Consider the following 20,616-nt stretch of genomic DNA (forward strand, 5'->3'; position numbering starts at 1 on the left):
ACCTAAGCAACAGTCGGAGATGCTCCTGGTCTCCAATCACATCATACTTCACAGAGAAGACCAGGTGGCCCAGAGCGCTGTCCACTGAGTAATAATTAAAGTGCTCCTGCAGAAAGAGTTATACATGCATAAACCTTCTGAAAGACTCTTCACATTATCACAGATTCCTAAAAGCTCTGACCCTGAGAGACAGCAAGCTCAAAGAGTATTATTTCTGCAGAGGAAGATGACTATAACGGCAATAATGAGACAAAACAACCAACTGTAAGAATCATCCATCAGTTTGATCAGCTTTATTCTAAACTATACCTCAACACATGTTAATATGGCAGGTAAAGCATAGATAAATAAAATAGATATGTAAATACAAAGCAAAATACTCTTTTAATAACTATTGATTTTTATAAATCATATCATATTTATGTATATCATATCATTTCATACTGCCAATATTTGACCTTTTTAATGATAGTCATTGGTTTGGTGAGGCTGATATAGTTTGTGTTTTAGTTGATTTTACTATATAAAATTCCTGATCACACATTGTGGTTGTTTGATTTTTTAAAATAACTTGCATATTACATTTTCTATACATTAGTATTATTTTCATTACAATATTGGCAATAATAATAAAAAAAAAGCTAGATGACTGACAGACAGATAGATAGATAAAAACTTAAACAATACAAATTTTATTTAACTTATTCTTCACACAAAGATATTGTATGGCTTTAGAAGACTTGTGGGTCACATGAACCAATTTTATGATCCTTCTTTGGTCTTTCCATTTTTGAGTGAAATATTACTTTAGAATTTAATGTTATCATATCTTTAAATAATTCATTTAGTTTTGGTAAACCTGATTTCATTGCTAATTAAATGAATTATTAAATATAACTTTGTATATTTTGTCTTACCTTGCCCAGGAAGTGTGTCCTATAGATATTGGCAATGTTGTTCGTCTCCAGTTTAACCTGTGATGCGGGGCAAGGGGGCGGTTCCTCTGGTGTGGAGGAGGAGCCTAAATCATGATTGGTCCCTTCAATCCAGTAACCCCCAAACTGGGGCAGCAGAATGAGTGGTAAAGTGCCTGTTCGCCCCAATACCTGCCAGCACACAAAAACAAAAAGCACAATATTACAACCAGTACAGCAAGAAAACACTGAATATTTACATATAAAAAAGCCAAACAAGTTTCCAACCTCATGGACGCTGGGATATGGAATGTAATCTTCCTCTGTCTGTGGGAGGAATAGAGAGGGATGTAGAAATTAGACATTTTGGTATTAGAGATGTAGACATTTCGAGCCCTTCTTTTGAGTCACTTTAAGCTGCAGATGAAGGAAATTTGAAGAAGCATAAAGAGACCTGTGGAGACTCATGATTCCAAACAAACCCTGCACTGTATACAAGGCCTACGGTGAAGGCATCAGATCACAAGTTCTGGTGTTCTGTGTTGGCTTGTTTTATGCACAGAACAATAACAAAGTACTTCTATATGTTCTTCTATTATGGGCATTTATATTTCAAGTTGAATGTGTGATTCGCCTTCATAAACTCATAAAATTATAAAGCATTATATTGTAAGTCAGTCTATGTATGAGTGTAGCCTAAGGACATGTTCTAGCACAACAAACAACTAGCCAGAGAGCAAAGCTAAACAGAAGATGCATTTGTATAACACTTTCAAATACTGTATCTATAAGACACATTTACTTTCATAAGCAAAAATAAATACACTGGGACAGTGAATAAGAAAAAAAGACCTCTGCCAATGGATTAAGAACAACAAACATAATTTAAGGGGAAAACAAGTTCATTTTTCTGATGTTCCTCTGATAGTTGCAGTAAATTAAAATTGACAGATATGCAGCATGACAAAAAGTTGAACTACTTTTTTTTTTGTTGAACTCATGCATTGCTTATGGCACAAGATTCTGAAACCATGACATGTACTGTAATAGCACTTGCATAGTACATGTTTACTCATTTGAACACATTTTATAAATCATTTTTAAACATCATCATCATCCATCACTTTTACACTAAGCTACCTGGAGGGCTTTTTGGGATTGTCTTTTCTCTACAGTCCTGCCTTATAGTTTGGCCAAAAGATATTATAATAGGCAGGATAATTATGCTGCCAACCTTTTGAAACAGCCTTCAAGACAGAAGAGCTCCTACGATGCATTAAAACGTCAACATTTTAAAGCAGCAGAGCTTTTGTGAACCTTAATGCTATGAGAATGAGGGTTAATATGAAAACATCCAACTGTAACAAAGCAACACTGTGTTTCTGTGCACATGTGATAAACAGTGCTGATGGCAGTGACTGTGAGAACGGATTGTAATGACTATAACACCTGATGCTTGTTTGTGTGGCTCTAAATGTATACACTTACTTTGAGAGGAGGTGGAAGACTGCACCTCTGCTCTTCCATTCTGCTGCTCTGTGTTTACAAAAAGAAGAGGATATTTAATAAACACGGTTTATTTAAAAAGATCCAACAAATGGAATAAAGGAATAAAAAAATCATATACATTATTAGAATAGTAAATACCAGAAATAAAAATTTAGCATTTGTTAATAACTTGAAATAATATATACATTTGATAATTCTCAAAAATGTAAAACATGGCTAATATATGCAAAAATTTAAATACAGACATTACACAGAGACACTTAGGCCTGAAACATATTCTACGCAAGTATTCAAGCTTCAAAAGCAACAATGGACATTGGCAGAAATATTTGTAAAATTAATTTATTATAAATAAATGTATAATTAAATGACAGATATTAAAAAGAAATTCTATCACGCCCTTTAGATTTTTTACAGCACTTACGAAATTATGCACGCTATGTAACGGAATTATGGGATTGAAAGTCTTAATTAAATGTGAAATAAACTGACATTTGGAAACTCAAACATAAAATGAGTAAGAAATATGTATTTACGGATTTAAAAAAAAACTACCACTTCATAATAATTTAATTTCAAAAGGTCAGAAGCTTAAAATGCTCTTTGTGCTTAAATTATGATGGATCACCAGGTTCAAAAAACATTCAAATGTGTCGACCAAGCATCTGCGTACTTGCGTAGACTATATTTCTAGTCTAACAATGTTTCCAAGAGTTTAATGACAGAAGAGCTCAAGCTACATATATAAATGATAAAGTGAATTATTTGACGTATTTGAGAGAGAACCCCAGAATATAAATGACAGGTAGATGACAGTAATAATAAGCAAAGACTGGAAAGGTGTCGCCATATTGCAAGTCAAAAAAGGTCAGAGGTCATAAAAAGGCGAGAGATTGCAGGAAAAGCAATAAACACAAAACCGGATGAAAATGTGGACTTCTCACCTGCATTCGCTCTATCATTGCAAATATATCTGATGTCTGAGAATCAGGAGGAACAGATAAAAGAGAGGGGAGAGAGGAGGATGAACACAATGAGAAAGAGTGAGATCTGACAGTCTGCGAGTCCACTTGACATGAGAATGACTCTCGTCTCTTTCAGTGACAGTGGATTTGCAGTAATGGACGGAGCTCCCTGCTTTGATCCCACAATCGACAGTGCATCAGACTACCAGATGTCCTTCCTCCCTATCATACGGTTCATCTCAATGGGAGATAAAGACTGTGAAACAGCATAATTTAAAGTGGATCCAGAGCAGCTCTGCGTATGAAGGATATGACCTGACTAGCTACTGCTGCAGAGCTCAGAATAAACCAGCATAAAAGCCAACATGAATTAAGGGTAATGCTGTTCAGAAATCACTGCCTGCTCATTAACATGTTTGATAATGCTCATACTTAGGGTTATGTATTTGAATAAACCCATAACCCTAAATATTAAACTTAACTCATCCTGCACTTTCTAAGTGAATGGATTTTCTGCTGCCAGATGATAAACCTGGTAAAATACAAATAGAGTTTATGTTAAAGGCGGGATAACACCAAAACCACAGCCAATCAGAACACACCTACAACCTTCTAACTAAACCCTAGCAACCTCATAGCAACACCACAGCCAATCAGAACATCCCTGGAATCACACAGCAACGTCTATGCAACCCAGCAGCAAATTTTGCAAGTGCAAACACTAAAAACCTAGTTTGTCAGAATGCAGTACCATTTTTAATGTTTAATGCTGATGAGACTGCAGAGTCAGGTAGGACTCTGCAAAATCATTGCCAGTAACAAATTTTTTCTCAACAAGAAATCACTTGCACTTACATAACACACTAACAAAGTTCAGAGTACCTTAAATGACTTCAATGTAACAAAACACTGAATTGAAACTGGAACTTTGATGTGTTTCTCCCTATGACTCGCTGATTCATCACACACACACACACACACACACACACTAGGGGTTGAACGACTTCAGATTTTTTAAAGTCGATTTTTATGTGATGAAGGTCGAGTCAAAGTCGATTAGTCACTGATGACATCATTAATGAACATAAGCCTGGAGCTGTAAAAACACCTTGTTCACAGCTATGGCATATGACACAGCGCTGCCCACATGGTTATTGCTCATATAACAACAAATTTTTATCATTTCTTTTGTTTTTGGGTCATTATATTTCTCACAGATTTCTACTCGTTCTAAATCAGATAACGTTACAGATAAAGTAGCACAGCAAAGATTACATATTACATATGAATGCATTAGTGAGAGCGATTGCATGTGTGAATTAATTCTACCTGGCAGTGTCTCTCTACTAGTTGTGAAACTGTGGCATTTAGTTATTCAGAAATAAATTATAGAGCTTTTCAGTTTCTAAGCTATTTTACTGAGAAATCACAGAACAGTATTGACAATACATTTCTGTGCTGAATGATTCTGTGTGCGTGAGATCAGCGCGTGATGTACAAGCTACTGTCTATAGCCTATGTGTGTGTGTTACAGTGCAGCAGCTCATTAGATTGGAACGGCGATTAACTTACCTGTACAATAAGCGGTTTAAAACGTGCATTCTCCCATTCAGTTTCGAGCATCCAGTAATATAATCACATATGACTTGTGGAGCACTTTCGAAGTATGTATTTATTTGTAATTTTAACTGTTTGGAAACTGAGTGTAAATGTGGAAGTCCTTCAAATATTTATTATCCTGTTGCGCCCTCTATAGGACCAGCAACTAGTCGACGTCAAGCTTAAAGCATCATGGCAGAGCATTAAAGTCGACTAGTCGACTAATCGATTAGTCAGTGCAACCCCTAACACACACACACCTGTGGTTCATTTACTTTTGTTGTTTTTATATTAAGCTAACTGCATGTTTCTTTAACCATGGACACTTTTGGGCCTGGTGACTTCCAGAGAGCTCTTTTTGACAAATTAATACAACAAATTTTCACACAATTACTACCAAAAAAATCTGGGTATGGGACACAAAAATATATATATAAATCAATGAAGTGATGATAAAAAGTTTGCGTTACATTCATACACAGAATTTGTTAGTTTTAATATAAAATATCCCCTAAGAGTGCCTAAAGTTGAAGAAGTTAAATATCTTCACTTTATAACATAAAGCCTATCCCTTACCCCATCCCATGTTGAAACTTTTAGTTTTTAGTATTTTTAATTATATTATTTAAGACATTAATTAGTCTCCTTATTTGATTAACTGTTGGGAAGTCCCATAATACAGGTCCTTTGAAGTTCTTCTGTCACTGTGGGGACATTTAGTTCTCACATGTGCAGCTAATGTAAACTTGACAGAAATGCTATTTCCTAAATTAATTTCACAAATCAACCAAGCAGTGAAAATGACATTTCTCAATGAAAGTGTGAATTCTTTCTCAGCAAAGACATCCTATAAGACTATTGCATCACAAACTTACACAGTACACTCTGTACTCACACCCTCAGATCAATATGATATGATCATAATTCAAATCTACAGTTATCTTTGAACTTGGTCACAAACAAGTTCAATAACTGAGATTTCAATTCACATTATTTTAATGCAACAACAAAAAAAATATCTTGTAAAAATATTAATATATTATTCAAAAGGTAAAGTATTTATACATGATAATATCTGTTAAATCAGACAGGATGATTAAAAATGAAATCAAAAGTAAAACATTGGCACACATTACAGTAAAATGAAACACAATCACACATTACACTCTTACACTTGGCCTTTCTATATAAACACACAAACTCACACATTTCACTATTATAATACAATAATATAATATATTAATATAATATACAATAATTCTACTTACATCACTGAAGCACCTGCGGTGGCGCATGGCAGTGAGTCGAGGACTGCGAAGCCGGTACATACTCTTAGCCATGATGGTCAATTAAATCAGCTGAACTCTTAGAGACACGACTGTGACCAGCAACAAAACACTCTTTCTCTCAATCTTCATATGTTCTACTCATGAGAAAAGCAGCGGGGAAGGCAAGAAAAAGACAGATAGCTTCCTCAATCTGATACAACTTCCCTTATTCTAGTCAAGCGTTCCATATGAAACATGTGGATGTGTCATGCCCATTCAAACCGCACATGCCCCCTCAGATTTACAAGCCAAAAGGCATGCAAAAAGTGTTTTTTTTGGATCTTTGAGAATTAAATAGCACAATCAAATTGTCCAAAATGCTGTTGCAGAAATCACCAATTATCAAAATGTTAGAACTGCTCTTATCAATACTTAAAAATGGCCAGTGACTGGCTTGCGGAGGTGTGTGTGCTTTCTAAAGCGAGTGTGTAAAATCTGCTTCTTTTTTTTTTTCTAAATCAAAGACCTTTGGGTGACCTCTAGATGCAATAGCATTATATAAAAAAAGGTGTGGTGTTGTGCATTTGATTCCAATGCTTTGATACACAAGCCTCTCTTTCTTCATTCTCCAAATATCTAAAATAATACATAGCTGCAAAAATATTTCCCATTATATTATAGTGTACATGAGCAGCTCTGAAAGTATTATATTTTATAGTAAAAATGTACAATGTAAGATGACAATGTCATAGTTGCTGAAAGATAATATGACTTCCTTTAGTCACATTACGGCCAGAGTTGCACAACTATAAAGCATTTGCCAATACCGTATTACAGAAATATTACAACAGCATGAGTGTTGTGGGCAGGCAGGCTGTTTAATAACCTTAATGTGAGGATATATTAAGACAATATGACAGAAAACACTATAAAGGTGAATAATGTGCAACCAAAGCAGAGTTACGGGGATAGTTTTAGATGTACGCCTTGTTCAAAATTAACTTCTATGTTTTCTAATATCTTCATACAAAAGTTGCATGGTGGTGTTGTGGTGAAACCATTCTCACGTAATGCTGTTATTGCTCCGGGATTCAGGGGAATCTAATGTAGCATCCAAAACTTATGATTGCGGGATCATCCCTCCCTCCTGTTCCCAGGATCAAGGTGTTTACAGACTCTGGAAGGCACTGGTATGAGAAACCCAGAATTTCATTCCTCTGAGGCAGGTTTCTAATGTCTGTTCCCAGAGTGGGAAAAAATTCTCAGAGGTTGCTGAGACTTTTTCAGATCTATTTTCATTTCAGTATGAACTTCATGTCAGATGTTTCTCGTAAAATTAAGTAGCACATTAAAAACAGAAAGAAATGAGACAATTGCTGACATACAGTAAAGTAAAAGTATAGAGCTGTATAATTAATGTAGATAGCATAGCTGACAAGAAATGTTCTGATTTCATTTTGAAATCTCTGAAATCTATTACACAGTGTGCAACATTTTGAGATCTCTTCTAAAACTTTAGAAGTGTTTACTATTAATTACTAGCATCTTTTTCTGAGAAGAAAATGCCAGACATGGCAGCAAATGTGACATCAGCAACCAACAAGGTCTATAATATCTGGATCTCAATAGCATTTTCTTCATTTTTATTTACATTTTATTAATATTTATCAATAAATAGTTTGAATGAGTTTGATTTATATTTACAGTTTAATTTTAATTAATTTTTAGTAATTTTGTTATGTGCTTTAGTCATTTTTATTAGCTTCTATATAACTTTAATTAATTTTTATTTCAGTTTTAGTGTTAGCAATTATAGCACTTCATCCTAAACTTATGTTATGTCAGTTAAAATCTCTAATTGTTCCTAATATTGGTCAGCTGTAAATGCCATGTGATGAATTACTCTAGCACTGCAAGAAAATGATGCACACATTTTAATGGCCTTCATTAGCGTCCATCTTGAACTGTAAAAATGAAAGCCAGCAGACTTTCAGACAGGAAAAAATGAGTCCATTTAATGTTTTTGGGGTCCCAAAAACAAACATAATGAAACATTTGCCATTTAAAAGTCTCAATTTGCTCTCCAATGGAACAATTCAAACATTAAAAAGAACCCATTTGCAATATTTTTATGTAATTAGATGCCTATTTCTGAATTCTATATCAAATTAGTCAACTCTAAATAAAATAAAAATCTAAATCTAATAAAACCTTATTTTGCATTATACAATCTTGCTTACTATTTATACAACAAAACCATAATGCAAAGTCCATAATCCACCGACAATAAACACAAAATAAAAAACTGCATTGTAAGGTAACTTGTTTAAAATCCAATTTCACTCGGATCATGCTGAAACTAAATTCACAGCCATTATAAGCCCAGTGTGGCTCTACAGAGATGATTGTATAAGCATCTTGCATTATGAGATTCTTAGTGAAATACATAAACGCTTAACTACACAATCCACACTAAGCCAATCTTATTCAACCGCTCACAATGCCATCGAGACACTAATCATTCTAGGACATCCCTTAACACGGACACTTCAGTCCTCCTGGTTCCCAGAAGCCCTTGAGCTAATGGCTCTCAGAGCTGCTCAGAGACACAGATGAGTTCAATTAAAAAAGCGCTTGGGTGTTAAATGAGGTGAATTTTGTGAAACCAACCAATGAACTTTTGCATAATATGGCTACCAACAAAATGTTTTTAAATAAAATTCAGTTAAAAGTTCTAAATTTGTATTTGCAGTATGCCAAGTGTATATGTCAATTTGAAAGGTGATTATTTATTTACAATACTGTTCAAAAGTTTGGGGTTGTCACAGTTATGTTCAGTTTGTTTTAGTTATCATGGACTTTGTTTGTTTTCATTTATCACACGTGTTCCTTTGTTTGATTTTCCCGCCACTTTTTCTTATGGTCACGTCATTATGAGTTTGTTGTTTTCAGCTGTGTTTGATTAATTACCTCATTTGTAGTCACTACTTAAATTGTACCTTCCTTTCATTCTGGGTTCGGTCACTGTTGCATTAAGGGTGTTTTGCTTCTGCCTGTGTGCATGCTTTTTGGAATAGTTTTATTAAACTTTGTGCTTTGGGATGTAATTCATCTGTCTTTTTGCATTCACCCGTGACAACTGTAAAATATTTTTGCACTTTAAAATAACTGTTTTCGATTGTAATATATTTTAAAATGTTATTTATTTCTGTGATGCAAAGCTGAATTTTTTGTTTCATTACTCCAGTTTTCATTGTCAGATGATTCTTCACAAATCATTCTAATATGCTGATTTGATGCTAAAGAAACATTTCATATTATTAATGTTGAAAACATTAATGTGCTGCTTAATGATTTTTTAAAAATATTTTATATATATATATATATATATATATATATATAATGATTGTTTAATAAACAAAAAGATCAAAGGAACAGCATTTATTTGAAACCGAAATCTTCTGTAACATTGCTGACCCTAAACTTTAGAAAGGTATTGTACATTTTTTGTTTTAAATTAATAATTTCATTCTTTTATTTATTTCTTTTTGTGCCACTCCAATAATCAAGTCTTCCACAGAACTGAACTAAATTATAACAGAAAAGAAAAAGAAAGTAGGTTATATGTAATATGCACACACAAAAAGCAGCAGCTCATCTATTTGTAATAGATGGTTGTTACAGGAAAAAGGAAAAGACAAGTGAACAGCAGGAAGAAAGAAATGAGAGAAGTCAATCATTTGATATTCCTAACACATCTCCGACTGGACCTAAGACTCTGGAATATAACATGATTAGAGGAAAGGGGAGTGAAATGTTAAAACCTGCCAAACCTTTAGAAGAGTCAGAGCAGGTGATGGCGAAAAGGACTTGACCAGATCAGTACGTTCTAGCGGGTCAGATATTTGCGGGATTCTGCCATCTTGTTTCCTGTGGACAAACAAAAATAGAACTAGAACTCAGAACTAAACCAGGACATTAACAACTAAAGGCAATCAGATCATTCACATTAGAACATTTTATACAAGTGTTTGTCCGAAGATCAAATTAGAAATGCTCAGCGTCATTGACTGCTCCAGCTGAGAGGGAATTGATTAGTTAGTATGCAAGATGCTGAAAGAACCACAGGTGTGTGTGCGTGTGTGTGTGAACGCAGACTGAGAAACATTATGGCTCAATGACACACTGCATTGAGTAGAATTAAGCCATCAGTTTCCGTTCCCCCATCCAGTGTCCTATAATTTGACTCAAGCCAGTGCCTCAGTTCAAACACATTATTTCACATGACATCGACATGCTCCAAGCTCACATTCGCATTTAACAGCTGATCCTTAATCAATTAAAACTCCCCTGCTATTTGGCACACAATCCGTTCCTCCATGCCAGTCTGGATGCATATAAATGTCTGTCTGAAGGCACGTAACGGTTTTTGAGTTAATAATGATCTATACATCTTGACTGAAACCAGATTATTATTTTATTACACTGGATTTTGCATGAGTTGGCCCTACAGTTAACAGGACCATGAATGATATGTAGTGACTTATATAGTGATGTTTGGTCTAAAATAGCTGAAATAAACAGCAGGAAAGCACAGAAAAGCATTTTCAATGAGAGCTGACCTCTGGAGGGCGATCTTCAGTGATTTATTCACTCTCAGTATGAATTCACCTTCAGATCTCAAGCCCACAGATCATTCAGGCACTATACTGCAAGAAAATCTCAAAACAGCAAGCTCAAATGTTATTGGCTGACTTTCACTATTTCCAGGAGTCAAAGTGGCCAGGTTTTTTTCAAAAACTGCCTGTTGGGAAACAAAGTCATGTTTGCAAATTCACCTTCTGCTACAATGAGCACTTTTGAGAAGGAACTAATGACTACTGACTAACTAATGACTAATTTGCATACTGTTAAAAACCAAATGAATCTGAGGTCACCCTAGACAGCAGGACGAAAAGCCATTTCAAGTACAAGTGGCTGAGACACATTTTGAAAGGGTTGTCAGATGCCAACAACATGTCCTGTCACCAAAGGTGCAGGAGTGTTTTATTAGACCTTTAACTCTTTGGAACGCCAGAGTTGACTTACTTCATTAGCCTGATGGCAGGTTATGTGCTGAAAAGCCCCTGAAGTCGTCTGGGAGTTCAGACAGTGGTACAAGCTGTTGATTTGTCACAGCACATAAGCCAAGCTTGACTGAGATGTGGCACAAGAGGCCAACACACAATGCCAGTGACATTTCCACACAGACGATGAGTGTGGGTATTTGCATTTATTTGAAGACGAACATTACACCAGACAGCTCTAAAAGTATTTACTCTACAAATTTAATTAATCTCACATTTTCTGATCCATTTTGATTCCCTCACAAAAGCTCACCTACACTGTGCTTTTCTTTTATGTGTGTAGCACCTACAACTCTGCATAATCTTTTAAAGCACACTGATGTCTCTGCATCTGATAGTAAATCTGCAACCCATAAGTGTTCAAACTTGAAGAAGAGGTTAGAAAATCATAAGAGAGTGCATTAATAATAAACTCTTAAAGGCACAGTAGCAAAAACAGAAGAATCATGTGAGGCTAGAGTAATGACTACGGAAAATTCAGCTCTGCCATAACAGGAATAAATTACATTTTAAAATATATTAAACAGAAAACAGCTATTTTAAACTGTAATATTTCACAATACAACTTTTTATTATAATTAAATAAATCATACTTTTTTAAAATTAAACTTTTTGTAACTGGCAGACACTTTCATCAAATTTAAGGATAAATCAAAACATGATTGGTTGTTTAACCTGTCAGTCATACAGCCTCTTGGGCAGTCCTTCAAAGTGGCCGTCAGTCTGAAGCTCTGACTACACAAGACTGCTAAAAATCAAACCCATAAACTTAGTATTATTTTAATGGTAGGCTCTTATCAATTCAGCAACAAAAACACTAATATAAAAACTAGAATATATCCCTTTAAGATCCACATTGGGCAATGGTTAGGAAAGGCTCAGGAAAACCTGGAGGCAGAAAGAGTTGCAGGATTCATAAAGAAAATGCAAAGCAGCACTGCTCCCTTGGTCTGTCAGGTGCACCTGCTAATACAAATGAATTTGACTATGTTTACATGAATTAGCAATAAGCTATCTGACACTAGCAAAGAACTACAGAGCAGAATGTGCTTTAAGAGAAAATCACGGTTAAAGATAATATAGATAAATAGATTACCTTACTAATGCTGTACGTTAATTTCTCAGCAATTTGCAAAAATGCACAAAACACAAATTCAACTCAATCCTATCACTTAGAGTTAGTGTGATCGATGAGAAAACCACAAGTGAAATCAAGATGATTTATTAAAACAAGTGTACATGCAAAAACTAAAGATGCAGATGACATTCCTCGTACAGCTATAGCATCCTGCATTTGATGTTATTAATAGTGGGGTTAATACACTAAACACACTCAAATCTAAAATCACAAATATCTTTAACCAACATTTGCAAGGAATCACTACACACAGTCACTGAAAAATGGTATCGGTGTATCGCTACCAGAAACAACACCATGCCCCCAAAACAAGCTCACAAACGGCTCACTCGTCTACATCACAACCTGCTCCACTAATACTGACTGACACCTCTTCAGCTGAATGCCTCCCACTACGACCACCTGAGCTCCACACCAACAGAAGACAGACGATCTCATGATGGAGTGATAGAGAGACATCTATAGAGACACATTACTTACTTGTACGCATGCACAGATGACAAATCAGCGCTGAGCAATCTGTTCTGCAGCTCTAAACTAAATGGGCAGGTGATAGACAGAGCTCTCGTTTTCCTATGGCTCCCTCCGTCTCTCTCTCTTTCTCATCCTCGCAACTCTTTCTGTTTCTTTCCCTCCCCCTGGCTTCTCACACCATTTTATGACTCACTCCTCTCCTCTCTTGCCATTTTTGGGTTATCAGCCCAGAATCTATTACTTCTCGACCAGTTTGAGGTTTCTGCATCCCTTTATCGGACCTGTTTTGACATTTTGCCAATTGTCTTTCTCATGCCAGAATTTCTCTATCCCCACAGTCACAGATACATTCTGCTGATAAAAGTGCTGCTTTCGGCCAAAGGAACAGTTCACCCAAATCTGACAATTCATTTACTCACCCATCATATCGATACAAACTTTCTTCTGTGGAACACAAAAGGATAATAAATAAATAAATAAATAAATAAATAAATAAATAATAAAATAAAATCTTTCTTTCTTCTAAAGAACACAAAAGGAGATATTGAAGAGTTGTACTGGTCACTGTTTACCATGTAATTAACCCTGAATGGAGATTGAGGTATTCAAGCTTTGCATTGTTAATTGTTATTGAGAAATGAAATGAAATGAAATGAAATGAAGAGGAAATAAAAAGCAAAAGAGATGGAGTGTTTGCCATGCAATTACCCTGACTGCAAAAGCATCATGAGTGCCATAAAATTACATCCAACTCAAAGTCTTATATTCAGGGAAAAATCTTTCTTTGAATCTAATCTTTTAAGTTAATATGTTGATTCAGTTCTCAGATCCGGTCATGATATGTCAGAAAAAACGTTAAAAAAACGAGGTCTGGAATGACATGAAGTTCATCTACCTAAAAGAATGATTTAGACAACTTAACAGCTCAAATAACACATTTATAAGGGTGAATTAATATAGGCACTATAGAATATAGAAAATATTATGTTCACTTTTTTGCTTTTAAAATCCCTTGTCCTATCGATTCCCAGTGTTGATGCAGTACAACACACCTTCTGACAAGTCAAATGTCATGGATTCTGACAGCGTCACGGATACTGTCAACAGAGCGTAACTTGTTTTGAACATTCCCTGTGTGTGTGTGTGTGTGTGTGTGTGTGTGTGTGAGTCGAACCTCTTATGTAGTTTTAAAAGGATGTTATCTGTCAAGCCTACAATTAGCCCACTCAGCCCTCTAAACTACCACAAACGGACTTGCTGCCAATCCCAAAGCATTCCCACAGCTGCAGGCATACTGAGCTAAAGGATCTCAGATGGGAACATCCCTCACAGAGACACTGTCGCCACAGAGTTCCCATCAGTCCTTACTTTATGTAGCAGCAGTAACTGGGCGGTAAAATCTCACGAAATTAAACAACACTTTTTAATTTTTTACCACCAATATGGTTTCCTGCAATACCACACAACTTCCAGAACTAGAAAACACACAAGAAAGTGTGTGGGAATAGGATAAGACTCTATGATCTTAATTGTTTTTGGACTAAAATAAAAATAAAATAAAACATAGAATAAAAAATATCTTATTTGTTTTTTGTCTTAGCAATGTACTGTATGTAACAATGAAAATCATCTACACCGCATGTGCATTCTTCACTTGTCTTGTTACAATGACAAGTGACTCAGAGGAACAGCATAAATAAAAGCAGCACACAATAAAACAAACAGTAATCTACATCATTTATTCATGGTGTGATGATGCATGCTGGAATAAGCTACAAAGAAATATCCTTAAAGCTTTTCTGTCTACACCCAAGTAGACAAAGACTTAGGTCTGAGACGTCCACCTGATTTTTGAGTTCTTTGTGATTATTAGACAGTTGAAGTTTCACTCCCCGGCTATTGGGGAATTTGAAGAAGTCAAACCAGTTTTCAACTATTTTCTCCATAAATGGTCTTTAGGTCCAGGACAGATTTCAGGTTAACAAACAAAACCAGCCCCAAGGGCTAAAATAACTGACCATGGAAATAAAAGAGCTGGGTGTTGTTCTCCTTTTGTCATGTCATGAGAAATGTCCAGTCATACTGGATCAATCAAAAATGGACCGGCCCAATCCAGTATCTAGGTATTTGACCTATGTCAAAACATTCAACCAACAGGGAACAACCACCTAGCAACTTCTTACCAACCACCAAGAACACCCTAGCAACTGCAAAGCAACATGCTAAAAATGAAACAGAACTTTTTGCAACGGCTGAGGCAAGTTTTGCACAACACACATTAATACCATACAAAATGTGATGAATAATTAATTTATGCAAATAAATGGAATGATAAATAGAAAAAATATTCTGTAAAAAGTGTCTGCTTTCAGATATCTTGACCGTGTTTTCTCTGTATGCATGGATAAAATGAATATTCACTGACAACGATGCTTCAAAACAAACTGTCTGGTCTTAGACATATGATATCAGGTCTATTTTCAAACTCCCATTCAAACCTCCCATCTCTCAATCACTCTCTGACTAAAAAATCCATCTAGCAAATTGTGCTAATCCGTATCATTTGCTACGAATTTGCTTTTTGCTATGAATATATTTTCCCAAATGCTTTTTTCGACAAAGAATTAAAAAGAAAGTTGAACAAACACAGACAGGGGAAAAACAACAGGGACAACACATTTAATAGAGTTCCCAGGGTGACATGAAGGGCAACATCCTGAAGGGCCCAATCACTGCTGCTCAAGCACCTGTTGTCATGTTGAGCTGAGCTTCACTTCCTGTGTGGTGATTCACAACCTCCGTTTGCCCTCTTCAGGCTATATCACAATTACACAGACCCAAACCTCTAGCTCTTCATGTCAAACACCAGCAAAATAAACAGAATCCAGTGTGAAGATGTCATTTACAGATACTAAATGAGTTCATGTCTCATAATTACATATTGAGAATTTTTCTAATGCACGATTCAGAGTAATGATAGAGGAAGCAAAAACATCATGCATTTGCAACATAACTCATTAATTTCCAATTCTAGATGAACAACATTTTCTCATCTGTCTAACCAGTTCCCACGTCTTCTTACAATTCCAGACTCTGCAGGACAGTGAGAAATTGAAATGTAATAGATCTGTTCCATTCTAAACCCCACCAAAAAAAAGTCTACTTTTTCCAGACTCTAGGTAGGAGTAAATATGTTTTCCAGAGCTCCACACCACTACAGAGCAATTTTCAATGGCACCATACACAAGCATTTTAATAATCTCTTTCATACTGAAGCACACTGCCAAAGCACAGATCTCTGGGGGTTTACTTATCCTGTCAAATTAGATGACTTAAATGACGTCGCTGTCAGGCATAGCTTACTAACGTCCCCCAAAGACCACTGCTGTCCTCACTAGAACAGTGTCCTTACAGAATCTGGGTAAACTACAGTGCAAAACAAACTCAAAACAAAGCACTGCTTTCCATATCCTATGAAAAAAAAAATAGTCTTAATTTAATGGAAAACCACTTAAATGGATCAAAATATCCACTTAGAGTACAAACAGTTATTGTGGCATTATTATTGGTGACAGACCAAGTTTAATATGAAGATTAACAGAGGTTTGTAAAATATTATGAGAAATGGTAAGCCTATTAAAACAACAACTTACAGTACATGCAAATAGACACATATTTGGTTTTTACATATTTAGGCCAGGCAATTCATCAGACAACATTTAACCATTCTGAGACTATTGTGCTTGACCAATTAACAAATATTGTAGTTAATTCCAAGAACTACAGCTTCATTAATGCAACAGTGTACAAAAATTATATAGCAATAATAATGATGTTAAAACAACAGCCTATAGTGAAAATAGACACATATTTAGTGTTTTTATATTCAAAAACCAAAATATTTTAAGGATTTAATCTGACAATATTTCACAATTCAGTCTATTGCATTGACCAATGAACAATATTTTTTTTTATTTAGCTAATATTTAGTAATAAAAGAAAATTAAAGAAAATATATTTATATATAAAATAAGTTTATAATATAAATTCTATATAAATCTATATTTTTTAGAATATACACGTGTGTGTATTTATATAAACAAATATAATATACAAAGTACGCACACATGTAAACAAACTTATTTTGTTAAAATTAAAAATAAAATAAAACAAAATAAAATAAAATAAACTTGCCATGCTTTTTGGACAATATAAAATGGCACTATCAAGGACTTTTAGGTATGTATGGTACATGATCCATTGTAGCAACTACCAAATATCTTGGTGCACCATATAAATACCATGGCATATAAACATGTTAATCATTCAGTACAATGGTATAAATCAAAGCACCATATTATTAATATTTTCTTTTCAGAGTAGTATCTACACTGCATCAACAGCATCACTTAAAAGCATCCCTGCTGTCCCTGGCAGCTTTTATCTCAAGCACATGCTTGTCCCATGAGTAAGGACGCGGGGACGCCCCATCCAGCCCACAGCTTTTACTATCGCCTCCATATGCCCTTCTGCAGCCTGTTTAGATTGTTGAAGAGAGCTGTCTTAACAATTTTCTCAGTCCTGCAAAATGAAAACCAGCTTAGAAAAGCCTACACGGCAACGTCTTGGCAACTGTAACAGCAGAGACATTCATGCCATGCAGAAGAGAATACCAGGCTGATGCATAATACTGATTTGAATAGGTCTAATCATAAAAGCATTGTGTCTTCTGTGACAGAGGCAGTGGGCGTATATGAGAGGAAGTGTTCGGACACAAAGTGACTCTTGCAGCGAAATTCCAAACATGCACAACAAAAGAGCACTTGAAATGGCAAATCATGAAAGTTATAAATGCGTTTTAACCTGTTTCTATAGTCTATTTATCACTGTACTGCTTTTGAGAAGAATGCTTCCATTTATTTATTTTTTTATTTATATAATTTTTTATTTCCAAAGAAAAGATTAGTCAGGCTTCAAGTGATAATGAATATTTTTTTGTTCTCAAATGTATCAAATGTTTAGTAAATACTGTATTTAAAAAGTTATAATAATAAAACATAATATAAATATAATAAAAAACAAAATGAACTACTGCATCACACATGGGAAAACAAAATACAGCCATTTAAAGGAAAATCGCCATCATTTACTCACCCTCTGTTTGTTTCATCCAAACCTCAATGAGTTTCTATCTTCTGCTTATCAAAAAGGAACAACGTTGGTAACAAAACAGTTGATGTATCCATTGACTTCCATAGTATTTTTTCCATTCTATAGAAGTCAATGGCTACTGTCAACTTTTTGGTTACTAGCATTCTTCAAAGTATCTTCTTTTGTGTTCAACAGCATTTAGGTTTGGAACAACTTCAGGGTGAATAAACGACAACAGAATTTTCATTTTGAACAGTAATACTATTCAAACAGCAACTTGAAGCACAAATAGATACGTATTTAGTTTATTCACATTCAAAGAATGTTTTTTGTGTCTTCCAATACACATACAACTAAATGTGTGTGTTTATCTGACAACAAACCTCAGGATGAGGGGACTTAATTTGTTTACTTAATGCTATATGTAATTAAAGAGAGAGCGAAAAGGGGGAGAAGTCAGAGAGAGGGATATAAAGGAGGAAAACAGAGAAATCAACTGTAGTGGAAAAAAATAGTATGAAGATAGCTAAAACTGAGTTTTTCGTGTGTGCTGTTTCTCTTGGGTCTCTCGTCGCATTAGCATGCACTGCAGCACTCATCTGGGATGATACACGCAGAGTGAAACCCAGGTCCCGCCATAATTACATTCCGGCATTCGCCCTCTCCCTTCACGTTCCCTCTTCTCTCCAGAAACATCCTCTTCAAAGCCATTATAACCCAGCTTTACACATAACCAGCTCCCTCCGTAGTAATAAAGCTGTCAATCAAGCAGCCGTAAAACTTTGCACCAGCAGTATAGGGCGGAGGTGGCTGATGCGAAAGATATCTGAGAGTTTGCTTGTATTTGAGAGGTAACTTAAAGGGGTCATATGATGCTGCTAAAAAGAGCATTATTTTGTGTATTTGGTGTAATGAAATGTGTTAATGCGGTTTAAGGTTAAAAAAACACATTATTTTCCATATACTGTACATTATTGTTTCTCCTCTATGCCCCACATTTTGAAACGCGTCGATTTTCACAAGGCTCATCTCTCTAAAAAGCGAGGTGTGCTGTGATTGGCCAGCTATTCAGCGCGTTGTGATTGGCCGAATGCCTCATGAATGCTGAATGCGTGTGACGGAAATGTTACGCCTCTTAACATATTGTCTGGCCAGAGCGACGAGACATAAACATAAAACCCATTATAAACGTGATATAAACATGACTTCTAGTCGTGTCTTCTTTTGGAAGGCAAAAACAAAGTAGTTTAGATTTCTCAACGAAACAGCGTCACACATTGAGTGAGCAGAGGCCGGAGCCCTAGAGTGAGCCACGGCCGGCTTGAGTGAGCAGAGGCGGGCAGCTTGAGAACGGTGCTTCTTTCTTTGCGTGAACATCTGGGCGGCGTTATGCAAATCTTATCACATACTGACGTAGATATGTGGGGGCGTGTTATAACGAGCCGTTTCAGGGGGGCGTGGACGAGTCTCAACTTTTATAAACAATATCTCTTTGGATTTGAGACATTAGTCTTTGCAACTTCACAGATCTTCTTTATTCACCAAGAGCTTGTAACACTCCAAAGAGAAAGGAAAAATTGAAATAGCATCATATGACCCCTTTAATCCACCCTGCCCTTCACAACCGCTCACACACATTACAGTAGTTAAGGTGACCTTTAATGTTATGGAATGTTATGACAAACTTTGTGAATGGTGTCCAGACATTTATATGACACAAAAGCTTAAATTAACTTTGCAATAAGGGGTTGTGATACACTACACTGGGGAAAAAAAACTATGAATTAAAAAAAATGCTTTCCACTGATGTATGGTTTGTTAGGATAGGACAATATTTGGCCGAGATACAATTATTTGAAAATCTGGAACCTTGAGGGTGCAAAAAAAAATAAATATTGAGAAAATCGCATTTTTAAGTTGTCCAAATGAAGTTCTTACCAATGCATATTACTAATCAAAAATTAAGTTTTAATATATTTACAGTAGGAAATTTACAAAATATTTTCATGGAACATGATCTTTACTTAATATCCTAATGATTTTTGGCATAAAAGAAATATCAATAATTTTGACCCATACAATGTTTTTTTTGGCTATTGCTACAAATATACCCCAGTGAATCAAGACTGGTTTGGTCGTCCAAGGTCACATATATATTTTAAATTTTTAACTATATTTTTCCAATGTCCTTTTTTTCTCAGTAAAAAATATCAAAATATCCTTTAAACAAGATACATTTACTTCAGCAATACAATACCAATTAAAAAAAAAATGAATTAATAAATAAAATATATGTTTTATAACTTTACTGGCATTTTGTAGCACTATTGTTTGTAGCATAAATCTAACAACATTTTAGGTTTATTATTAAAAAATGCCAATTTGGTAAGTAAAATTTTATTTGATAAATATTCTCTGAAAATAAGTATTTTAAATATCCAATTTCACATCTCAAGTATACATTTATCATGT

The 20,616-nt window shown here is 35.2% G+C and overlaps 1 protein-coding gene across 8 annotated transcripts in view; it reads right to left on the reverse strand.

Annotated features, from left to right (window-relative positions):
• LOC109091554 (rap1 GTPase-activating protein 1-like) overlaps nucleotides 1-20,616 on the reverse strand; it is a 70,756-nt gene that overhangs the window by 13,110 nt on the left and 37,030 nt on the right. For 4 of the 8 annotated variants that reach the window (XM_042758838.1, XM_042758835.1, XM_042758832.1 and 1 more), the window contains 5 exons: nucleotides 10,089-10,185; nucleotides 2,403-2,450; nucleotides 1,203-1,241; nucleotides 918-1,106; nucleotides 3-106 (listed from right to left, as the gene is read on the reverse strand). In XM_042758838.1, the coding sequence (XP_042614772.1) occupies nucleotides 3-106; nucleotides 918-1,106; nucleotides 1,203-1,241; nucleotides 2,403-2,441 (371 nt within the window). In that variant the 5' untranslated portion in view covers nucleotides 2,442-2,450; nucleotides 10,089-10,185. Of the gene's footprint in view, nucleotides 1-2; nucleotides 107-917; nucleotides 1,107-1,202; nucleotides 1,242-2,402; nucleotides 2,451-3,367; nucleotides 3,404-6,255; nucleotides 6,483-10,088; nucleotides 10,186-12,999; nucleotides 13,148-20,616 lie in introns of those variants that run through there. The other 4 variants (XM_042758839.1, XM_042758837.1, XM_042758834.1 and 1 more) reach the window with 4 other exon arrangements.

Source organism: Cyprinus carpio, chromosome A6, assembly GCF_018340385.1.
Source record: "Cyprinus carpio isolate SPL01 chromosome A6, ASM1834038v1, whole genome shotgun sequence".
Lineage (NCBI taxonomy): Eukaryota > Metazoa > Chordata > Actinopteri > Cypriniformes > Cyprinidae > Cyprinus > Cyprinus carpio.